Source organism: Marmota marmota, unplaced genomic scaffold, assembly GCF_001458135.2.
Source record: "Marmota marmota marmota unplaced genomic scaffold, marMar, whole genome shotgun sequence".
Taxonomy (NCBI): domain Eukaryota; kingdom Metazoa; phylum Chordata; class Mammalia; order Rodentia; family Sciuridae; genus Marmota; species Marmota marmota.
Genome location: NW_026000205.1, coordinates 6,508,930 through 6,532,364, shown reverse-complemented (window position 1 = coordinate 6,532,364; position 23,435 = coordinate 6,508,930). Strand labels below are relative to the sequence as shown.

The window sequence follows — 23,435 nt, the reverse complement described above, 5'->3', positions numbered from 1 at the left end:
GGGCGAGGGTCCAGCCGCCTGTGGTGCAACCGCTGCCGCCGTTGGTAATGAGAGCCAGACGCCGTCGCCGCCGCTAATGCGCCTCCCTCCCGGCCACTAATGGAGCCATTAATGCCCGGGCGCTGGGGGCTCCGGGACATACCCCCCCCCTCCCCCGCTGCGCATGCGCGCACCTGCTGCCCCGCGGCCTGCAGCCACCAGGAGGCAGCCTGACCCCTTCAAGGGCCTAGTGCTGGGGTCTGCTAAACTGGGGGAGCAAGCTTTAAGTCACCATTGACTCATAAGCCCCTGCAACCTCACGAATTGTCCTTCCCCCTCCAGTCCTCTCCCCCAAGCTCTTCCCAAACTAGGGTCTCCTTCCTTTTCCAGAGCAGTCTCCAGGGATCTTTGACACTTAGATCCCACGTCTTCCCTCCCCAGCTCTAAACCCTGTCTTGGCTATTTAGGGGCTCCAGAATACAGCCCCAGCTTCTCAGTCTGGCATTCAAGCCTGACCTGGCTGGACCTGTCCTCCATGTCCATGGCACCCTTCCACCAAGCCTGGGTTCTTGTGTCAGTTCCAGCCTTAGCTAGCCACTCAAAGAGTTCATGCACTTTGACCGCGCCTGGCCTTTGCTTATAAACCTACCTTGGCCTGGATTGCTCTGTCCTTCCTTTCACTACTCTGAAACCTGCTCATTCTTCATACTTCAGTTCAAATGGCACCTCCGATGAAAAGTCTACCTGAACCTCCCTCTCAAGCCCCTATGAGCAAATGAGTTGCCTCTATCCTCAGGATTCCCTATAGTCAATACTTCCTTTGGCTCATCCTTTTCTGTGCCTCCATCATCACATCTGCCTTCCCCAGGCACTTGTCCCAAGACTACTCAGTCCTAGACCTGGCAGAGGTAGCAGGAAAGAACTGATTTGAGAAAGAACTGTTTGAGAAAAAATGGAAATTAGTACTAGGAAGAGCCTGGATTTGGGAGTCAGGAGACCCAGGCTCAACACCCTCAGTCCCTCTCCAGGCCTCATTTACCCTACCTGCCCAGCTATAGTTGATGGGTACTGCCCTGACTCTAAGTTGGCACCACAAGCATCCCCTGGGAGGCAGAGGTGGGGTTGATCTGGGTCATGCCCTCTAGCAGGTGGGTGGCCACAGGAGCTGCTTTCCTGCCACCCTCCACAGCCGGATCTCCTAGCTTGGCCCATACAGCCCCCGCCTTCCTGCCTGTCTGGGGAACAGGTGCCCGGATGACTGCAAGATGGAGCCTAACACTTCTCTGGAGATTATGAGGACAATAGTGGGCAGTTGATTTGTGAAGGAGTAAGAGGGGGGCCCCCATGCCCAGACAACCTCCCAGCACTTCCCAAGAAGGAATAGGGGACCTGGTGCTTAGCAGTTGCTCACTGACTTAAAATAAGATCAGAGAGCCAGGCACAATGGTGCATACCCATAATCCCAGTGACTTGGAAGGCTGAGGCAGGAGGATTGCCAAGTTCAAAGCAACTTAGCAAGATCTTGTCTCAAAAAGGGCTAGGGATGTAGTGCATTGGCTAAGCATCCTTGGGTTCAATCCCTAGTACCAAAAAAATGTGTGTGTGTGTGTGTGTATGCGATGTGTGTATAGGATGGGGTGTGAGTTTGGGATGGGGGCAGCAACAATGTGTAAAGACTAGGAGAGAGCCAAGGGGTCAGGCCATGCAGGCCCAGGGAGAAGAGGACCCTAAGACTGAGAACCAAAACAGCTTGGGCTGGAAGCTCTAACAAGGACTGAAGTCTAGAGAGGGACAAACCCACAAAGGTAAAAAGCCAGACTCACTCAGGCAGCCTGAGGTTCAAGAGAGATACAGAAATAGAGAAATAAGAGAACAGGGACATGTAGGAACCCAGGGGCAAGACAGACATACAGTGGTTTGAAGGGAGAAAGAAGTCCAGAGAAGAGGCAATGCTTGTCAATAAAGGGACGCCATGCAGGAAGCTGGAGCTGGGAGGGAGACTGCGCCAGGAATGGAACTGAGACATCTGGCCTCCTAGGCTGGGACTAAAGGCTTGGGTGGGGTTCTTCTCCTTGAGAGCAGGCGGGAATAGTCAGAGGGAGGTGGCAAAGGCAGCTGGCTAGCCATGCCATGCACAGAATGCAGAGAATGCCGGCAGCCTGCCCCAGCACATCCCCCAGAGGAAGCAAATGCCTGGCGGGGGGCAGGAGCAGGCAGGCTGCCCTGGGCCACCCCCTCACACCTGCTAACCCTCGCACAGATGGGTAAAGGGGGCCAGGACTGCGGTCTCACTGTGCCAATGGAGGCAGTCTGCTCTATTTGGGCCTGAGAGGGAGGAGGTCCCAAGGTACCCACCTCCCAAGGTTTTAGAGAAGTCTCTGGGAGAAGAATGAAAGGGCCAGCTGACTGTGGGGGGGGGGGTACAGCCTGGATACCTCAGCATGAGTGTTGTTAGGGAGGCGCTGTTCAGAACTGCCAGGACAGGAACTGGACAAGTTCTGACGACCAGGTGGCCTCCAACAAAAGGCCTCGTTTTTCTGAACTTCAGTTCTATCCCTGGACCATAGGGCTGGTAATCCTTGCTTCACAGCATCAGGTGGATTTGATGAAATGTCCCCAAGCCTGGGGTTGAGCTTATGCTATATGCTCAATTAAAAAAAGGTTTATTATTGTTTTTATTGTTATTATTGATAGTGCTTAAAAGCCTGAGATCTTGGGTCAGATAGCTTGAGTTCAAATCCTGGCTTGCTTCTTAGCTTGGTGACCTCTCTGGACTGCAGTTTCCTTCTCTGGCCAATGGAACTGACCTCCAGGGGGCGTTTCAAGGACTCAATCATGAAAAGCTCAGCAGGGATCTGGAATAGCTTATGAGGCACAGGCATCCCCAGTGCTCAGTAAGTCATTACTAGCTCTTAGTGCAATATGGTGATTGGCAGACCTGGTTCAAGGTCTGGGCCTGCCCCTCCCTGGCTGGAGACCTCAAACGGGATGACTTCCTTTTTGACCTCACTTCTACTTTGGAAAATGATGGTAAAAGCACCTGCTTGGAAGGCCTCAGCATCACCGGCAGCAGTGCCAACCCTCCCCACCCTGCAGCAGTGAGGGTCATCTGAGACAATGCTCTAGGGCCAGTGAAGGGATTGTGGGTGTGTGGGCGGTGGGTAGTGAAGGGGTGGTTGGAGACCCTCTACTTTAGTTTCTTCTTCTGCCCAAAGACAGAAATCTTGTCATGCCTACTTCTGAGGAATTTTGCTCATATCAACTATACCAACAAATGCAAGGGTCAAGGGAGGGGTGAAACACAATGCTAACTACCTCAAAATGTGAGTTGGGGAGTAGGCATAGCCCATGCCCTGTGCCCTGGCTCTGGAGACAGGCCTGGGCTGGAGCTGTGTGAAGGCAGGGCCTGGTTCCATCCTGAATTGGCCCTGTCCCAGCTGAAGCTACAGCAACTCCTACCCACATCCACACCTTCCTTTATCCATGGTCACCCTGCCTCTGGTCTCAGGGATTTGGTGCAGCTGTGGTTGAATCTGCTCAAAACATTCTACAGCTCCCTAGTACTCTCAGGATAAAGTTCATAAGTCTTCTAATGGCCCTCTGCAACTGGACCCTTGCTCTCTAATACAGCTGCACATCCCAACACTCACCCACCATCCATAGCCCTTGACTTCAACGTCCTGTAATTATGTCCTTCCACCTTTCAATCTTTGCCCAGACTCTTCCTTCTGCCTGCCTACCTAGCCCTGCTCACACCTGTAGAGCCTTCAGGTTTTAGTTCACAGGCCTCGGGTCCCTGCTCCAAGAAGCCTTTCCTGAATTTTCAGACTGGATCAGCTTCTTCTCTGGGCTTCCAAGGCCTCCTGGACTTCCCCCAGCCTATCCCTGACCATGCTAGACTGTCACTGTCCATTATAGGTCTGTTGACTCCAGGGATTGTGAGCCATGTGAGGGCAGGGATGTGTCTACAGCATCATCCAGCACAGGGCTGGGGACAGATAGACAAAGAGGAGGCCTTGTGCCAACAATAGATAAATAAAATGGTGCTAGGGCTGGTGACAGTTCTGTCATCCTTGCTCTGAGTTGCTCCTAAAGGCCCAAGCTGGTCTGGACCCCTGGCTCTCCAGCACCATCTCAGAAGTGCCACTCTTCCAGCCCCAGCCTCAGCCCTGCAGCCACAGACTTCCTCCCCTCTCTTCCTAGGCTGTCCTGCTTCCACCTTGGAGCCTTCCCACAGGCCTCCTTCAGGAGGCTCTTCCAACCCTAGAGTTGCTGGTTTGGACTCATCAATTAAGATAACTCTTGGTTTACCCACTCTGACCCAAGTGTTGACAGACTGGATTCACACCTGGAGGGGTGTGCAGCACACCCTGGCTCCCTCCATGGTACTGACCACATCTGTAATGTTTAATGGGCTCCAGTCTTTGGTCCTGCCACTGCCTGGAAAGGACCTGTTAAAGCCTTGGTTTTTCCATCTGCAAAACAGTATTATAATCCAGTGGTCATAAGCTGGTCTGCCTATGTTTGAAGGGTAGCTCCAGGATTCATTAGTCATGAGACCCTGGGCAAGCCACTAACTTGGCCTCAGTTTCTTCTGAACAAGAATAAACAGGCTGGGCTGATTGGCACATGCCTGTAATCCCAGCAGCTCAGGAGTTGAGGCAGAGGACTGCAAGTTCAAAGCCAGCCTCAGCAACTTAATGAGGACCTGAGCAACTTAGCGAGACCATGTCTCAAAAAAACAAAACATAACAAAAAAACCAGAATAATCATGTCAGCCTCCTGTTGGAGTTGTTATACAAACAAAAGGAGCTAACATTTTACAAGTGTTTAGAATAGGACATGTATGTGAATGCTATATTATGGAATGGGTGTGAAAACTTGTTGAGATAACCCACATGCAGTGCTTATCACAGAGATGCCCCTGCCCAGTCCAAGACATGGGAACTGTCACCATGATTATCAGCCCCAACAGGGGCCTGACATGGAGTGTACATTCAATAGAGAACTGCTGATTGATGGACCCCTTGAGAGCATGGTCCATAATAGGCAGCATCTGGAAACACACATCAAACCTTGAAAGTCCAGTCCCCTGCCTGAGGCATATACAGCAACATCTGAGCAGAGAGGGAAGCCAGCCTCTCCACAAAACCTTGAAGAGGCCTATTCAAAGTTAGCCCTTGCCCAGCCCACCCACCTGCCCTCTTACCTGTTCCAGGCCGGCCCATGATGACTTCCTTCTTGGGGGCAGGGTGGCTGGTATAGCTGCTGGGCACCAGGACAGGCAACAGGGCAGCAGGTGAGGGATGGAAGGCCACAGGCTGGAAGGGCGAAGAAGCCAGGCCAAAGGTGGGCATCGGCTGGGCCACAGCAGTTGGCGCAGCTGGAGGCACGGTGATGGGCACAGGGGCCGGCAGAGGTGGGGGCAGGCCAGGCTTCCCACTGGCCACCCCAGGGGGCACTGGGGTCTCACGGCAGCCCCGCCCAGGTCCCCCAGCCCGTGCCTCACCAGCAGTGCCCACATCCCCAGGGAATTTGGAGGGCAGCGGCACATCAGGGTTACGGACAATGACAGGTGAGTCCCGCTGCACAGCAGGCACCCTGCGAACTGAGGGCCCTGGATCCGAGGTTAGGCCGGCAGGTGGGGGCAACAGCAGCAATGGCGAAGGCTGGCGGGAGCGAGAGAAGGGCACAGCAGGTGATACGGCCCGGAAGCCAGCCGGTGTGGAGGGTGTAGGTGTGTGGGACACGGAGTCCACACTAGAGTCTAAGCTGTCGCCCTTGGGGAAGTCTGGGGCAGCTCCTCCACCCCCTGTGCCAGGGGCCCCCAATGACCCTGGGTGGGGCAGCAGCTCGGTCTTTCGTCTCCCGGGGCTGATGGGCACGGTAAAGGTTAGGTTGGTCTGGAAAGTGGGTAGAATGCCAGAGGAATGGCGCTCTCGAGGGGCAGGCGGTGGTGGATGGGGACCCAGGTCTGGTGGTGTCAGAACGCCTGCCTTAGGGGTGCTGGCACTCAGATGACGACTGCGAACAGCGGTGCGCTGGATGACTGGAGAGGCATTGATGGGGCTGAAGTTGGCAGGGCGGAAGCCGAAGAGTGGTGAGGGTGAGGGTGACGGGGCAGGCGAGAAGGGTGACTGCGTAGAAACGGGTGAGAAGGAGGGTGTACCCGAGCGGGAACTGCCCAAGGACACCAGCATCACAGCGGCCTCACACTCATCGAACTCAAAGCGTGACAGGTCAGTGGGGGCCACCAGGCGTGGGCGTGAGTCTCCCCGGGCTGCCACGCTACTGGCCTCACTGTCCCTTGATGTCTCATCACCCCAGTCAAACTCGGTGCTGCCCTCACGGGCCGCCACGCCAGCTGGTCGCCCAGCCCCACCGGGCCCACCGTCAGCCAGGCCCTCCATCTCCTTGGTCCGCATGGACAGGTGACGTGAGCAATAGCCCCGCCTCTGTGACTCCTTCATGCAGCCATCTCGTGAACACAGCCGCCGCCATTGTTTGCCATTGAACTTTTTCCGTATTCCATTGGGTGTGCAGACGACATCGCCCTTCTTGTACTTCTGCTGGGCAGCCGTCAGTGGTGTGCGGGCTCGGGCTGCTGGTGCAGCCCCCTTCTCCAGTGAAGCCACACTGCTACTCCGGCTGCCACCCTGGCTCCCCTCCTGGCAGGGCGAGGGCTGCTCACCAGGGCGGCCAGGGCCAGCAAAGGCTGGGGATTTGGGGGGAGGTGACAGGAGTTGGGGTGGGGGCAGTGGGAGCAGGGCTGGGGTGCCCAGGGCTGGTGGGTGCTTCTCCTCACCCTCCTCACAGTGAGCCCCAAGGTTGCCACCGAAGCTGATCTTGGAGACCTCAGCATCCTCGGGCTGTTTGGGGTCCATGGCAGCAGGGCAGGGTGGAAGGGCAGACCCAGCCTCGGCCTGCTCTTCCTCAGGGCCTATGGGGGGTTTCCTCAGCAGGGCTTCAGGTTCCCATGGTGGCCGCAACAGGCGTAGGCTAGAGCGAGCCACCCACACAGCCTCCTCAGGTTCACGATGCAGCGGCTGCTGGGGCTGTGGTAGGGCGCCTGAGCCAGGGCTGAGGCGGACCTTGTAGGCAGCTGGCTTAGTAGCCACCTCCACCACCACGCCCTCACGGTAGGCAGCCACGCCAGGCTCCACACAGGTACAGACAGCTGTACCCACCACCAGTGCAGCCGGTGGTGGTGTGGCATCCAAAACCACATCCACACCACCACCTGGCACCCCCTCATAGAAAGTCAGGGCCCTGTCACCAGGGAACTGCACACCTAGGTCCTGGCTTCGGCGCACCTGGCGCACCACAGCAGGCAGGAAGAGGCCATCACCACGCCTAGCCAGCACCCGCTGGGACCGCAGTTGCCGCAGGTCATAGCCGCCACTGGTGCCTCCAGGGGGCCAGGGACCTGGACCACAAGCCTCAACAGACTCATCCTCCAGGTCGGCTGAGTGCTCACTGGCTGTGTCAGTGGAGGAAGAACGGGTGGAGGTGGGTAGCCGTGGAGGCACACCCAAGGTGCTGGCCTCCTCAGGGGTCTGTTCTTGTTCTTCAGGGACCCCAGCCACCCCACTGTTGCCAGCCCCATGCTCCTCTACATACTTCTTCTTGGGCGCACGAGACTTGAATGTGGCTGTCTTACGGCTGAGTGAGGGTTCCCAGCGGCCTGCCTCCCCATCCCCCTTTGGGTCCTCAGCTGGACCTGGGGTTGGGTCACTGGGGTGTAGCTCTGGGGGTGGCCCCTCAGCCCCAAGGCCCCGCTCAGTCTCTTCCTCCTCGCCTTCTTCAGCCTCTTCTGGCCCAAGTTGCTGTTGTGGCTGTGCCTCTTCATCCTCCTCCTCTGGCTTGTCACCCTCCCCAACCCCTCGCCGCCTCAGAGCCTTGGCCCTGGTGGCTGGTGGGGACTTGTTGCCATTGCCAGGACCTGAAAGGCCAGTGCATGCTTTCTTCATTGGCTTCATCTTTTGTCCACCTACAACATGGGAGAGCAGACGGGGATCACTGGGAGAAACTTAGGAAACCCCCCAGACCCAGTGTCCCCCAATATTTCTTACTTGCTGAGTCCACTGCCTCAAGTCCATGATCCCCAGGGCCTTCTCCCTGGCTGTTCTCAACTCATGTGGGCCCTAGCTGGCACCCAGATACAGACTGGCACTTGCATTCCCTGAGCATATACACTCTGGCTCCTTGGGGAATACTCACATATACCTGCTCTCTCTGCAGAGGACACAGAATGTGCATGCACATGCTCCAACAGCCCCAAGGGGATGTGAGGAGCACTGACAGTTCACACCTATGGAGCACCGCTTTGTCTGAGCCCTGTGCTAAGCTTGCCTTTGCTAACTCATTTCATCCTCCAACAACCCTAAGAGGTGGGTGCTACTATCAGCCCCATTTTATATTTGAGGAAACAAACGGCACAGAGAGATTAGGCAACTTGACCAAGATCATCCAGCTAGGAAATGGCAAAGCTAGGGTCTGAACCCAAGCAATCTGCCTCCAGAATCTGCACTCCTAACCATTTCAGTGTGCTGCCTGTCACATGATCCAGAGGGCATGCTTAGTCTCACTGTCACCATCCAGAGAGTACACACACTCAAATGCACACACATATATAAGCACCAGGCCAGAGAAAAGGAGATGACTGGGCTGTGATGTGAGCCTCTCTCCCTCTACCTTCCCTTCATCCCTCTGGGCAGCTGGGCATGGCCAGGCACTGTGGAAAGGAGTGGGTAAAGAGAGTCTCAAAGGATGGCTGCCCACTCTGATCTGCACCTCAAGCTTGCCAGATACAGCCATCTCCCCAGATCCTGGCAGGGAGCAGCCAGGGGCATATCTGGGGCAAGAGCTCACAGCCAGTGCTGCCACAATGCCATGCATAAGCACATGTACGCAAACAAACACAGGCACACACTCATGTCATCAGTCATCACACAGTGGGACACAGAGCTGTACTCCAGGGTTTCTCTGACCCACTGGACAGGAACCTGCCCCTCCCCCACAGCACAACTGTGATACCCACAAGCCCAGCCCCCTCCTTCTGGCCTGCATGCATCTCAACCCTGACTGGGCTGGCTCTGACAGTATGGCCCAGTAGGCTGCTCCCCCACCCGGGGGTCGCCAAATATGCCCTCCAAATCCAGGTGGGGATAAATAGGATAAGGTCAAAAAAAGCAGGACAAGCCCAACAAACCAACCTCACCCACTTCCTGAACAGTCATTACTGCCCGCCCCCTTTCAAGCTGCCCTGAGAAAGGGAAAAAACTTTACTCTCAAGTCACTTTGAGAATGTGAGAGGGTAAAAGAGGGCTTCCAGGATGGTTGGGAGGGCCCAGGAGCAGAAGATAAACACAGTCAGAGGCACCCCTGACAGTCTTCAGGCTCCCCAGGGATCCCTGGCCTCATGCTCTCCCACTTGGGCCCTGTTCCTCCTACGGACCCTGTAGTCCCAGGCCTGTCCCTTCTATGGGCCAATCCTGTGGTTCTCATAGGCAAAGCATAGAAGGCCAGGGAATGGCACCCAAATGCCCAGCAGTTCAACAGCCATCACCACCTTCTCCCCTTTGATGGGCTAGGCAACATTTCTGGGGACTAAGATCTGGCCCCAGTCCTGTCTAAACACAAACCTTTAGATACCCCACCCTGGGCCTACAACCACAGCCAGGCACCCCTAGACCCTGCTGCCCGGCCCACCCTCTTCACCCCAGAAGCTAAGCCCCTTTTTTCCCTGAGGGCCTGCTTTCTTCCCATCCACCCCTCTCTGGAAAACTCCCACTCAGGGTCCTCCCCTCCCTCAGGATCTGAGCAGCAACTCCTGAAGCCCAGGCCAGCCTAGGCCCTGGCTCTGTGGAGTCTCATTCCCTCTGTTCCCATCAACCTTCCTGGCACCAGCTTCTCTGCCACTCTCTTTCTATCCTGTCACCACCTCTACCTCTCTCCTCACAGGCCCTAAGGCCCCTCCTCTGTTACCCTCTCCCTGGCACCTCCATTTATCTCTGTCACCTATTCCTCCCAGTCACCCTCCTGTCAGCCATCTCTGGACCTGACACCTTCTCTCTCCATCACCTCTCCTAGTCACCCCCTCCAACTCTGACCCCTCCCTCCCCCTGTCACCCTGATCCATTCCTGTTACCGGTTCTCTGCCTACCACCCCTCCCCCCCCATCAACCCTCTTCTATCACTCCTCTCTCCACCACTTCTTCCACTCCGTGTCCCCTTCCCACCATTCCTCCCACCTCTTTCCCCCTGTACCCCCTTTTCCGTGTCCTGCCACCTGTCCCCCTTCGACCCCCAGTCCCCCACACCACCGCTGCCCATGTCAGCCCCGGCCCCGCCCCTCACCTTGAACTCGGCGAGGTTTCGGGGCGGGGGGCCGTGGCCCCGGCTTGGTCCGGTCCGGTCCCTCCCCGCCCCCCCTCCAGCTCTCCCTCTCGATTCTCCCTTTTTTTTTACTCCAACACACAAAATGGTGAATGGACCTGCAACAGCTGGAGTGACCAGCCAATCAGCGGTCACAACCCCGCTGACTGGCGCCAGCCTAGTCCAATAGATATTCGCAGCCTAGTCGGCTCCGCCTCCCAGCGACGAGCGACGCTCGCAACGACCAATCGTACCCTTGCGGCAGCGCTAGGAGGAAGGGCCAAAATCCAAGACCGGCCTCCCTCCGGGACCGACACCAACCTGAGCCTACGACCGCCTGATCTGCCTAGAGCCCGGCCCTACAACAAGTGATGGACACTAGCCTTGACCAATTGCAGGTCAGTTTAGTGCCCAATGACTAATACAGTACCCAATCACCATGCACTGTAGGCCGGAACCCAACCTCTGTGAGGGACAGTAGCCAATTAAATGAAGGAAGGAGGGGCTAAGGAACAGACTCTCCAATGAGCAGGCTTAGAAGGCGTGGCCCAAGCGTTTGTTGACCGGCTAGTCGCAATTCCTGCTGGGAATAGTAGTCTTCTCACGTCTCCAGCCGGTAGTCGACAGTACAAGGCAGACTACAACTCCCATGTGACAGAGTGCCCAGAGCACCAAAGAACCCGGGCGAGGAGAAAAAGTCGGAAAGGGCTGTTCCTTGTGCGTCTCTCTGGACACCAAGAACATCTTAGACCCAGGGCCCCGACTCACCTGTATTCTCGGCTCTGTTAGATGTGTATAAGAGACAGGTACATTATAGAGTGTGAACAATTTAGACTCATCAATGGTTGCAGCAAACCCTAATATTAGTATGTCAATTTCATTAACATTATAGAGAAAGAAACTCTTATATACAGGTAGAAATNGGGAGGTGCGAGGAGCAGCCAACCGCCAGCCACGAGCCCCGCAGCCAATCAGCAGGGGCCTGGGCGGTGCAATGACCTCACCGGTTCTACTCTCTTGCCCCTCCCCCACGTGGTTGTTGCTGCCGGTAGCCGGAGTAGGGAAGTTTGGGGTGGGGGGGGGATGGGAGGAGAGACAGTGATGTCACCTTTCCCCTGCTCGATTGGCTGTCGGGTGGTCAAGACTACAACCAATCAACGATCTCGAAAAGTCTGGCGCGGCCCCGCGGAAAGCCCTGTTGCCACCGCGAGGAGAGAGAACGCGCGCTTGTCGGGTGGCGCGCGCTACTGTGTAGGCAACGCTCACGGCCTGGGGCTTAGGGGCCCTGCGGACAAGTCATCACCTCAAAGATTTTGACATTTAGGTCAGCTCGGTTTTCTGACAACCCCCCGAAGCTTCATGGTACTTCACACTGCATTCTGGGAAGTACACTGTAGTGTTCTCACCTGGAGAAGGGAGATTTTTTAAAGGTCGTGGGATGGGATATCACACTGGAAGTGTAGAGGAGAGGGTATTAGTAATGGATGCCTGCTGTCCAAATATGGGGTTTACACCAGGTGTGAATTTGTCTATGTACATGCATATCCTTCATATCAGATTTACTGTGCATCAAGGGAAATGGGGAACAATGTACACTGGCCTTTGGGAAGGTTTCTTTTTTTTGCGATGAATTCACAGTACTTATCTACTCAAGACTCACAATAGTTGTGAGGGAAATGCATTTAGCCTATTGCAGGTAATACTGTGCAAGTAACATTCGCATTGCTTGTGAAAGTGCTGTAGCATAAGTCTTTCACAGGGCCTGGAGGAATGATTAGTTGTCCAATGGGGTACACTGATTATGGGAGAGATTCACATTATCTTTGGGAAACTCCCACTGTCCACAGAAATTGGGAGATTCACTGTCCACAAGGAGTTCGCACGCACTAAGAAGGAATAGTTATTCTGGTATATTGCTTTCATAATCTAATACTACTTGTATCTATTTTAATTTTCTTAAAGATCATTCCTACTTCCATACTAGGTTGACTCAGAATTGAAGAAAATTTTATAAGGCCATTATGCTATGCATATCAGGTAGACGCTGAGTCTGGGAAAATTTTGTACTCAAGAGAGAGTTTATACTGTCCACTTAGGTAGACAGTTGGGGAATGGTGTATGCTGTCACAAAAGAGTTTCACAGCTGCCACAGGAAGTTCCCTTATGCATGCAGATGTAAACTGTGTTACCTTTGTGCTAGATCCAAAAATTATACTATCCATAGGAAGGCTAATACTGGGCAGAAGTTCACACTGCCATAGGAGCTTAAGTTATGTTTGAGGGAGATTTCTATTGATCAGAATGGGTTTCATGTTGCAAGATCAGTTAGCATCAGAAGTGAGGGAGAATTAGACTGGGGGGAAGTCTGTACTCTCCACAAAGGAACTCATCCTCCCTAGACTATTCTGCTGCAGTGAAAGAGGGTCTCCACTATCAGGGACTGTCTCTGGCTGTGATGTGTTTATTATTTGTTTGTTTGCTTATTACAGTACTGGGGATGGAACTCAGGGCCTCATACATGCTAGACAAGCACTCTACTACTGAGCTACATTCCCAACCCCTGGCCTTGATGTATATATAATGTCCACAGAGGGATCCTCATTGCTTATGCAAGTTGTATCATGCATGAAAGAAACCTATCAGTGGGAATTCACAATGTCAAAGGCCTATTTCCCTTGTCATGTCAGAGAGGAAAGCAGGGAGCTGCACCCTGTCCCTGGGAGAATTACATAAACCATAGTTAACTTAGTTACACAGTTCATTAAAATTACACTGTCAATGGGGTGAGGGGTGATGTTACAGGAGGTAGAATAACACAGGTCTAACCAGGCTGCCTGCCCTCAGGTCAAATCCCAGCTGGGCTTCTTCCCAGCTATGTGATGTTGAGAAGGTCACTTAATTCCTCTGTGCCTTGATTTCCACCCTTTTTTAAAAGGCGATAATAAGTCTGTGGGTGTACTTCAGTGGCAGAGAACTGACCTGGCATGAGTCCGTGGGTTCCATCACCAGCACTACAAAAAATAAAATAATTTTTAAAAATTAAATAATTAGATAACATGTAATAATAATAATAATAATAATAATAATAATAATAATAATAATAATAATGTTAACATGTACAAAACATTTAGAAGAGTGTAAGCATATGCTATTACAAAGTAGCTGGGCACAGTGGCTCATGCCAGTAATCCTAGCAACTTGGAAGGCTGAGGCAAGGCCCTCAGCAGTTTAGCAAGACTCTTTTTCAAAATAAAAAATAAAATAAAGGGCTGGGGATGTGGCTAGGTGAGTAAGCATCCCTGGGTTCAATCCCTGGTATCAAAAAATACAAAATATTTTAAAAAGGGTTTCAAATGAGACCCTAGATTTGATTCCTAGTATTGCTAAATAAATGAAATAAATTTAAAGAAATGATATGTGTTTAAGGAGATACTGCAACCTGATTTGTACATGACACAATGTATTTATGTATTGAAATATCACATGATACCCCACACATGTGTGCAGTCTTTATGGTTTTTTTGTTTTTGTTCAACACTAGGGATTAAACCCAGAGCTATATTCCCAGCCTTTTTTTTTTAATATATAATTTTTAGTTGTAGATGGACGTACTAACTTTATTTATTTATTTATTTTTTATGTGGTGCTGAGGAATTAAGCCAGTTCCTTACACATGCTAAGCAAGTGCTCTATCACTGAGCCACAACCCCAGCCCTCCCCTGCCCTATTTTATGTTTTTATTTTGAAGCAGGGTCTCACTCAATTGCTTAAGGCCTTACTAAATTGCTAAGGCTAGCCTCGAACTTATGATTCTCATGCCTCAGCCTGTTGAGTTGCTAGGATTACAGGTGAGCACCACCGTACCCAACAGTTTTTAAGTATCATTTAAAATAAATACATTTAATTTAAAAAATAAAATAGGCTGGAGATATGACTCAGTAATAGTGTGCTTAGCATATACAAGACCCTATGTTCAATCCCTAGCACCCCCCCCCAAAAATTAAGCGAATTAAATTAAAAAATAAAGAAAGAAAAAGATCAGTGTAAGCAGAGTAAGTTCTCAAAAATATTAGCTTATTGTGATTACTTTTTTTTTATTTTTTGGTACTGGGGTTGAACCCAGGAGCACTCTACCCCTGAGCTACATCCCCAACTTTTTTTTTTTTTTTAAATAATAATGTATGGGAGCAGGGGGTGTGGCTCAGTGGTAGAGCGTTTGCCTAGCACATGAGAGGCCCTGGGTTCAATCCTCAGCACCACATAAAAAAAAAATAAATAAAATAAAGGTATTGTGTCTAACTACAACTAAAAACTAAATATTTTTAATAATAATAATGTATGGGGCTGGGGATGTGGCTCAAGCGGTAGCGCGCTCTCCTGGCATGCGTGCCCTGGCCGGGTTCGATCCTCAGCACCACATACAAACAAAGATGTTGTGTCCGCCAAAAAACTAAAAAAATAATAAATAAAAATTCTCTCTCTCTAATAATAATAATGTATGTGTTTTGTTTTATCTTTTGTGGTGCTGGGATTCGAACATACCCAACTCTTTTTAGTTTTTATTTTGAGATAGGATTTCAGCTCAGTTATTGAAGCTGGCCTTGAGCTTGCTATTCTCCTACCTCAGCCTCCCAAATCACTGGAATTGTAGGTGTGCATCCTCCATGCCCAGCAAACTCATAGTGTCTTAATATGTATGTGTAGAAGGGAAGTTGGATTTTTGTAAGAGAAGTAAATTTTGGCTGGGATCAGATCATACAATGTTATAAAGATTACAAACTCCCAGATTTGAGAGGACAATCACTCCCCTTATGTATGGGGGAGGCTTCTATTTATGGTTTCACCCTCTTTAGAGAGTTGCATTGTCACCAACTGTCCATGAGGATCTCTCTGTGTATGGGGCTATATTTATCATATTACATTGGGTATCTGGGGGTTCATTATTTAATCCAGGGTTTATTCATTCATCATTAAATAGAACATGAAATTTCTACCTGTATATAAGAGTTTCTTTCTCTATAATGTTAATGAAATTGACATACTAATATTAGGGTTTGCTGCAACCATTGATGAGTCTAAATTGTTCACACTCTATAATGTACCCATTGGTGGTCCACCCAGGGGAGTGGCATTGTCCATGGGTTGTACCGTGTAAAGCCATGTGATTATGGGGTTACGCTGTTCACACTGTGTACACTGAGTCACATTGTTTATGGAAGTGACCCTATTTATTTATTTACTTTTTGATACTGGGAATTGAACTCAGGGGCACTCAACCACTGAGCCACATACCCAGCCCTATTTTGTATTTTAGTAGAGACAGGATCTCATTGAGGTGCTTAGAGCCTAGCTGTTGCTGAGGCTGGCTTTGAACTTGTGATCCTCCTGCCTCAGCCTCCTGAGCCGCTGGAATTACAGGCATGCACCACTGCACCCAGTTGGAAGTGACCCTATTTATATGTTTGTCTACACTGTGCATATGGGGTTACCAAGGTTATGGGAGTTGATCCAGTTGAGAGAAGAATTTTTATCATGTTAAAGAGGTAATATTAGCTAATTAGCTGGGTACAGTTGTGTACACTTGTAGTCCCAGTAACTCAGGAGGGTGAGGTAGGAGGATCATAAGTTTGACGCTAGCCTCAGCATTTGGTGAGATCCTGTCTCTTTTTTTTTTTTTTAAAGAGAGAGAGAGAGAGAGAGAGAGAGAGAGGGAGAGAGAGAGAATTTTTCAATATTTATTTTCTAGTTTTCGGCAGACACAACATCTTTGTTTGTATGTGGTGCTGAGGATCGAACCCAGGTCACACGCATGCCAGGCAACTGCGCTACCGCTTGAGCCACATCCCCAGCCCAGATCCTGTCTCAAAATAAAAAAATAAATAAGTAAAAAGGGGCTGGGATGTGGCTTTTTGGTAGAGCACTTGCCTGGCATATTTGAGGCACTGGGTTAAATTCTCAGCACCGCATGCAAACAAGTGAATAAAATAAAAGGGCCATCAACAACTAAAATATATTTAAAATTTTGTTTAATATATTAAAAAAATAAAAAGAGGGAGCATGTAGCTCAGTGGTAAAACCCCTTGGTTCAGGAGTGGAGGAGGAGGAGGAGGGGTGATTGTTGTTGTATTGCCTCTGGTAGATCATCTAATGAGGGAATTACATGGGAACATACATTGTTTATATGCTGTCTCACCAGTTACATGGAGCTCAGGATATTTATGAGGGTCATACTATCTTTATGGGGGGGGTACATTATTTATGAGGATCACACTACATATATTGGAATTCACACTTTTTTGAGTGTCTGGGATTTCCACTGTGTGTCTGAGAGCTACACCACATATTTGGGATTATATTCGTTGTAGACACTGCCATCCGCATGGTTTTCAAACTATCATGAGGCTGTACCACTGTATGTGGTAGACTCTGTTCACTTCAAGTGGATATTGTCAATCTATTTAATGCCAGACAAAGGGCTAGGCACCTGTGATAAGGCAGGGAAAAAAATAGGGCAAATGCTGGTCTTCATGGAGCTGATATTTGAGAGGACAATCACCCCCCTTATGTATGGGGGAGGCTTCTATTTATGGGTTCACCCTCTTTATTTTTTTATTTTTTTAAGAGAGAGAGAGATAATTTTTTAATATTTATTTTTTAGTTTTTGGCGGACACAACATCTTTGTTTGTATGTGGTGCTGAGGATCGAACCTGGGCCGCACGCATGCCAGGCGAGCGCGCTACTGCTTGAGCCACATCCCCAGCCCCATGGGTTCACCCTCTTTAGAGGGTTGCATTGTCACCAATTGTCCATGAGGATCCCTCTGTGTATGGGGCTATATTTATCATATTGCAGTATCTGGGGGTTCACTATTTAACCATGGGCTTATTCATTCATCATAGATTACCAGACATTTGTGCCAAGTTTGGGGATTAATGCAGGAAGCAAAACAAGTGAAAAATCTCTGGTCTCACTGAGTGTGATGGCACAGGTCTGTAATCCCAATGGCTGGGGAGGCTGAGGCAGGAGGATCCCAAGTTCAAAGTTGCCTCAGCAATTTAATAAGGCCCCAAGCAACTTAGCAAGACCCTCTCTCAAAATAAAATATAAAAAGAACTGGCAATGTGTCTCAGTGGTTAAGGACCCCTGTGTTCAGAATCTGGTACCAAAAAAAAAAAAAATCCTTTGGTCTATTACCATAGGGGAAGGGATTCAGGCAGTAAGGTAATAACGTTATGGAAATATATATATATATATATCAGGAAAGGATTTTCTGTGGAGAAAAATAACAGAGAAGGATGTAGAAAGGGGGCTGAAATTTAAAATCAAGTTGTCAGGCTGGGTCTTATTGGGATGCTTGTTTGTGAGTAAGAGCCTGAAGGGGATGAAGGACAGAGCTATGTAGGCATCTTGGGGAAAAGCTTTCCTATTGGACGGAACAGCATAGGCAAAGTCCCTGAGCCAGGAATGGGCCTGACATGTCCAAGGGACAGCAAAGAGACAAAGTGGAACTGAAGTGGAAATGATGGGGAAAGCTGGGAGGTGAGATCCAGATGGGCCTCATAGAGCATTGCAGGTCTTTGCAAGACCATTGCATGACTTTTACTCCCAATGAGTAGAGGGGCCACTGGGAGGTTTGGGGCATCAAAGAAATGTGATCTAATTTTTTGGGATCCCTCTGGCTATGAGTGGAGTGTAGACTAGAGGCCAGTGGCAGACCAGGGAGAGGGTGGTGATCAATGGAGTAGCAATTTTAATGGAAGTAGGTACACACTTGTTTTAGCTCCTCTGGAGGGTTAGGTGGGAAGATCACTTGAGTGCAGGAGTTCAAGGCCAGCCTGAACAACATCGGGAGACCTGTTGTCAAAAAAAGGAACAGAGGGCTGGGGATGTGGCTCAAGCGGTAACGCACTTGCCTGGCATGCGTGCGGCCCGGGTTGGATCCTCAGCACCACATACAAACAAAGATGTTGTGTCCACCGAAAACTAACTAACTAAATAAATAAATATTAAAAAAAAAAAAAGGAACAGAAAAGGGGAAAAAGGGAGCAGATTCTGGAATAGCTGAAGATAGAACTTCCGGAAATTCCTTTCACTTTGGATGTTGGATGAGAGAAAAGACACAATGATGATTCCAAAATATTCATTCTGAGCAACCAGCAAAATGGAATTGCATGTTCCTGAGAGATGTATAGGGTTGGAATTCAGGGAAGAGTCTCTAGCTAGAGATAAAAATGTGGCAGTAATCAGGGTATCTCCCACAGGATGGAGCCATGGAGGAATGAGTGTAAATGATGAGTGTAAATGGGGGAGTAGAGGGCCTGGGATGGAGCCTGAGGCCTCCCACATCTGAATCAGGGAGAGGAGAATGGATGATACTATAGGGAAGTTACATCCTCTACTTAGGAATAGTCCACCATTTGTGGTGTCTACTATGTCTACTGTTGGGTGGGTCATACTGCTGTTAAGGGAAGTACAATGCTTTAATGGTCTGTCTCCCCCGTTCCCCCTCATGCTGGGGACTGAACCCAGGATCTTGTGCATGCTAGGCAAGTGCTCTATCGGTAGGCTACTACTCCTACTCTTTATTCTTAGGGTCTTGAGGTCTTGATGGTTCATTGTTGCTCATATGGCTGAAGAGTGGGTTGTCCACATAGTTTCCTTTTCAGAAGTGAGGTGACGAGTCTGAAATGTTGGGACTCACTATGCATCATGGCACACACATATAATCTCAGTGGCTCAGGAAGCTGAGGCAGGAGAATCACAAGTTCAAATCCAGCCTCTGTAACTTAGTGAGGCCATCAACAGTTTAGCAAGACCCTGTCTCAAAATTAAAAAATAAAACAGACTGGAGATATGGCTCAGTGGTAAAATGTCCCTGGGTTCAATCCCCAGTATCAAAAAAAAAAAAAAAAAAATTGAGTCTTCTATAGGGACAGGTCCTGTCAATGCCTCTGCCTGACAACAGCAGGTTAAATATTATCTGTGCCAGGGTGGCAAACTGGAACAAGGACTACCAGGGCTATGGGAGGAGGGGTGTCCTCACTGTCTGGACAGAGTTGTTTATACCTTTCATTGCAAGTGTGTCCTGAGTACAGAAGAGGCTACACTTTTCACTGGGTATGTGAAGGTTTTCCATAATGAAATGAGGGTAGGGGTGACCTCTCGTTCATTGGAGCTGAATCACCAATGGTTGCACTGCATGGCCTCTCTTCAAGGACTGAACAGTGGTGAACATTTTTTTGGTGTTGTTTTTGGTTTTGGTACTGACAATTGAACCAAGGGGCACTTTACTTTACTTCCCAGGCCGCCCCTTTTTTTTGATACCAGGGATTGAACCAGGGTGGGAGTGTGGGGGTCAAAGGGCTTAACCACTGAGTCACATCCCAGTCCTTTATTTTTTATTTTGGACAGGGTCTAGATAAGTTGCTTAGGGCCTCACTAAGTTGCTGAGGCTGACCTAGAACCTGCAATCTTCCTGCTTCAGCCTCCTGAGTTTCTAGGATTGCAGATGTGATCTACCATGCCCAGGCCTTTTGGGTTTTTATTTTATTTTATTTTATTTTTTTTTAAATATTTATTTATTTTTTTTTAGTTTTTGGCGGACACAACATCTTCGTTTGTATGTGGTGCTGAGGATCGAACCCAGGCCGCACGCATGCCAGGCGAGCACGCTACCGCTTGAGCCACATCCCCAGCCCTTTTATTTTTAAAATATTTTTTAGTTGTTGATGGACTTGTAAAAAATCTATTTATTTGTATGTGGTGCTGAGAATTGAGCCCAGTGCCTTACACATGTGAGGCAAGAGCTCTACCACTGCGCCACAAACCCAGACCCTGGGTTTTTATTTTGAAACAGGACTCACTAAATTGCTGAGTCTGAACTTGAATTTGTGATTTTCCTGCTTCAACCTTCCAATTCACTGGTATTATATCATGCCCAGCTGAGGAATAGTTCTGATCACAAATTCACACTATCCAGGTTATCTCATTAATGGTCGGGATCACCATTGCTATCATCTTTGAGGATGGGTCTCAGCATCCCTGAGTCAACTGAACTATTCCACAGGATCCATATTTCTGTGGTGGAGTAACACGGACCCCTGACAGATTACAATACCTGTGGAGAAGTTTGCATAAACCACCAAAGACACAATGCCCATGGCTGGGGATATGGTTCTGTGGTTAAGCGACCCTGAGTTCAATCTCTGTTACCAAAAAAAAAAAAGAAAGAAAGAAAGAAACAGTGGCAATGAACTGGCCAACTAGGTCTGGGTGGGATTATGACATTAATAGGCAATTTCACACTGTCAATGCTGTGTGTTTATTTAGTTTATAGTTGGAGTCTGTAGGCTATAGGATAAGGGTGCTCACATTATCTATGGGGTATATAGTTACTTCTGCTAATAATATCTAATAATATGTTTTTTCCTCTGCTAATAATTATTACCAGTTTTTATTTTTACTTATTTATGTTTTTGTGCTAGAGATCAAACCACATGCCAAGCACAAGCTCTATCACTAAGCTACATGCCCAGCCCAATATTTATTGTGTACTTCACTTTCCTGATTTCTCATAATAAAACGATTGTGTAGGATCTATTAATAGCCCCATTTGGAGGCTGGGGTTGTGGCTCAGTGGCAGAGCACTTGCCTAGCATGTATGAGGCACTGAGTTCGATTCTCAACAACCAAATAAATAAAGGTCCATCAATAACTAATAAACAATTTTTAAAAAATATTCCCCAGCTGGGAGCGGTGGTGCATGCCTGTAACTCAGCTGTTTGGGAGGCTGAGACAGGAGAATTACAAGTTCAAAGCCAGCCTCAGCAACTTCGAGGTGCTAAGCAACTCAGTGAGATCCTGTATCTAACTAAAATACAAAATAGGTCTGGGGATGTGGTTCAGTGGTCCAGTATCCCTGAGTTCAATCCCCAGTACAAAAAAAAAAGCACCCCATTTTACAGATGAATATTTCTTTTCTTTTTTTCAGTACTGGGAATTGAACCTGGGGCGCCTAACCACTGAACCACATCTCCAGTCCTTTTTATTTAGTTATTTTTTATTTTGAAACAGAGTCTCACTAAGTTGCTTAGGGCTTCAATAAGTTGCCCAGGCTGACCTCAAACTTGGGATCTTCTTGCTTCAGCCTCCTGAATTGCTGGGATTACAGGCATGCACCACCGTGCTCCACTATGGATGAAGAATCTGAGGCTCAGAGAAGGTCGCTTGCCCTTTTTCACAGACACAGGAAAGCAGAGCTGGGGTTGTAACTCAGGTCTCTTCCTTACTGAAGGGAGTGCGGGGGAGTCACTGGGGCTGTTACTGGTCTTATATCTATGAAGCTTTGTATTGGGGAGGTGGTGTAATGGTTAAGGGTATGGATCTGGGTTTGAACCCTAATCCCAGCACTTCCTGGCTAAAGAACTTTGTCAGACTAATTTCCTCTTTCAGAGCCTTATTTTCATAATCTGCAAATTGGGATAACAATTGTAACTCCCTCACTAGGATTTTGTGAGGATTAAACTAGAAGATGCCTCTGACAATGCTTGGCCCAGTGCCTGGCACACTGTGAGCACTCAGAATCAGGAGCTGTTATTCTAACAATGATGATTATTATTATTGCTGGACCACACTGCTCCCAGAGGGTTACAATATCCGTGGGGGAGCTGTAGTGTCCGTAGGCAAGGTTACATAATTTCCCAAGGGGATGAATGCTTCCCTGGAGACCTTGGTTTCCCCAAGGAGGAGGTCTGAGACTTGTCTGAGGGCCCGCTGAGGAGCTAGTCTAAGGCAGACTAGGAACCCAGCAAAGGAGGAGGCTGTGTTTGAAGTCCTAAACACTCAGAGTGTGGCCCCTGTCGGTTGGCTTTTTCTCCTTCTGGCTTGTCTTGATCCAACTTTTGGATTTCCTTCTTGTCTCTTTGTCCCCATACTCTCCTCCTTTGGTAACTCAAGAGTCATTTTTTAAAATGTTTATTTAGTTGTAGATGAACACACAGTATATTTATTTTTATGTGGTGCTGAGGATTGAACCCAGTGCCTCACACATATGAGGCAAGCACTTTACCACTGAGCTACGGCTTCAGCCCCCTTAAGAGGCATTTTTGAGACTGTGTCTAGGATCCGTCTGTGAATATTGCTTCTATTTGCCCTCTACCCTGCTTCTGGCTCCCTGCCTCAGTCCATCCGATCTGCACTCTGATTTCCTGTTTCCCGAGCCTCAGGCTCCATCCATCCCTCCCAGCTGCTGCGGACAACAAGCTTAACACTTCCCCTACGCTCCAGCCTTAGGTCTTAAGCCTTGTCTTCCTCTCTCCTGGCGACCCTCAGTTCTCCTTGGGAGCACATTTGTTCAGATTTGGATCGCCTCCTCACATCCTGGCCCCACCTACGGAACCCCCTGCCCTAATGGAGGAGGTGGAGGTACCTCCGGCGCCAGTCGTGTCTCCAGGACAGCTGCAGGTTCCAGAATTCATTCTCTCTGATCACTTCCTCCCCAGCTGGACTGGGGGCTAACAGGAAGGCCAAGACCCCATCCCCACAGGAGCGGAGGGCACACCTCCTCTCCATTTCCGATGCTGGGAAATGCTTCCCACCCATTCTACCCCACCCCTGGACAGCTGCCCCATTCAGGCTCAGGGTTGGGGGGCTGGGTAAGGCCAGGCTGGAAAATGCGGTGGTCTGGATTATTATTCTCCAAGCCCTGACTCTGTCCTCCTGCAGAGAAGACTCTGCTTCCTCCCCAAAGGTCCATGTCCCTCCCCACAAAAGTTTTTGACCCCACTTATAGGGTACTCCCCTACCCTCTGGTTCCCCAAAGAAACTCTGCAGGCCGCAGAGGGCAGGAGAGGAGGAGGCGCTGCAGGTAGCAAGCGCCGAGGACTTTAGTTATCAGCAGACTGGGCGCCTCCATGACGGGTCATGACCCCTAGGACCCCATCCTCTCTACCCGCCCTCTTCTTCCTCCCTCCCCCGCCGCGCGGCCCCTTTAAGCCCAGAGCCGGCGGGTCCTCAGTGGCTGCGCGCCGGCAAGCGTGTGTGTGAGTGCGCGGGGAGGGGGCGGGCGCAGTGTCTCCAT

General features: G+C 49.7%; 1 protein-coding gene across 5 annotated transcripts in view; it reads right to left on the bottom strand.

Annotated features, from left to right (window-relative positions):
* The window catches only part of Cic (capicua transcriptional repressor), a 27,073-nt gene extending 15,915 nt beyond the window's left edge, over positions 1-11,158 (bottom strand). For 4 of the 5 annotated variants that reach the window (XM_015496784.2, XM_015496786.2, XM_015496785.2 and 1 more), the window contains exons 1-2: positions 10,339-10,488; positions 5,189-7,969 (exon numbers count right to left, since the gene is read on the bottom strand). In XM_015496784.2, the coding sequence (XP_015352270.1) occupies positions 5,189-7,958 (2,770 nt within the window). In that variant the 5' untranslated portion in view covers positions 7,959-7,969; positions 10,339-10,488. Of the gene's footprint in view, positions 1-5,188; positions 7,970-10,338; positions 10,489-11,124 lie in introns of those variants that run through there. The other variant, XM_048790814.1, reaches the window with a different exon arrangement.
* Between the last annotated feature and the right edge of the window lie 12,277 nt (positions 11,159-23,435).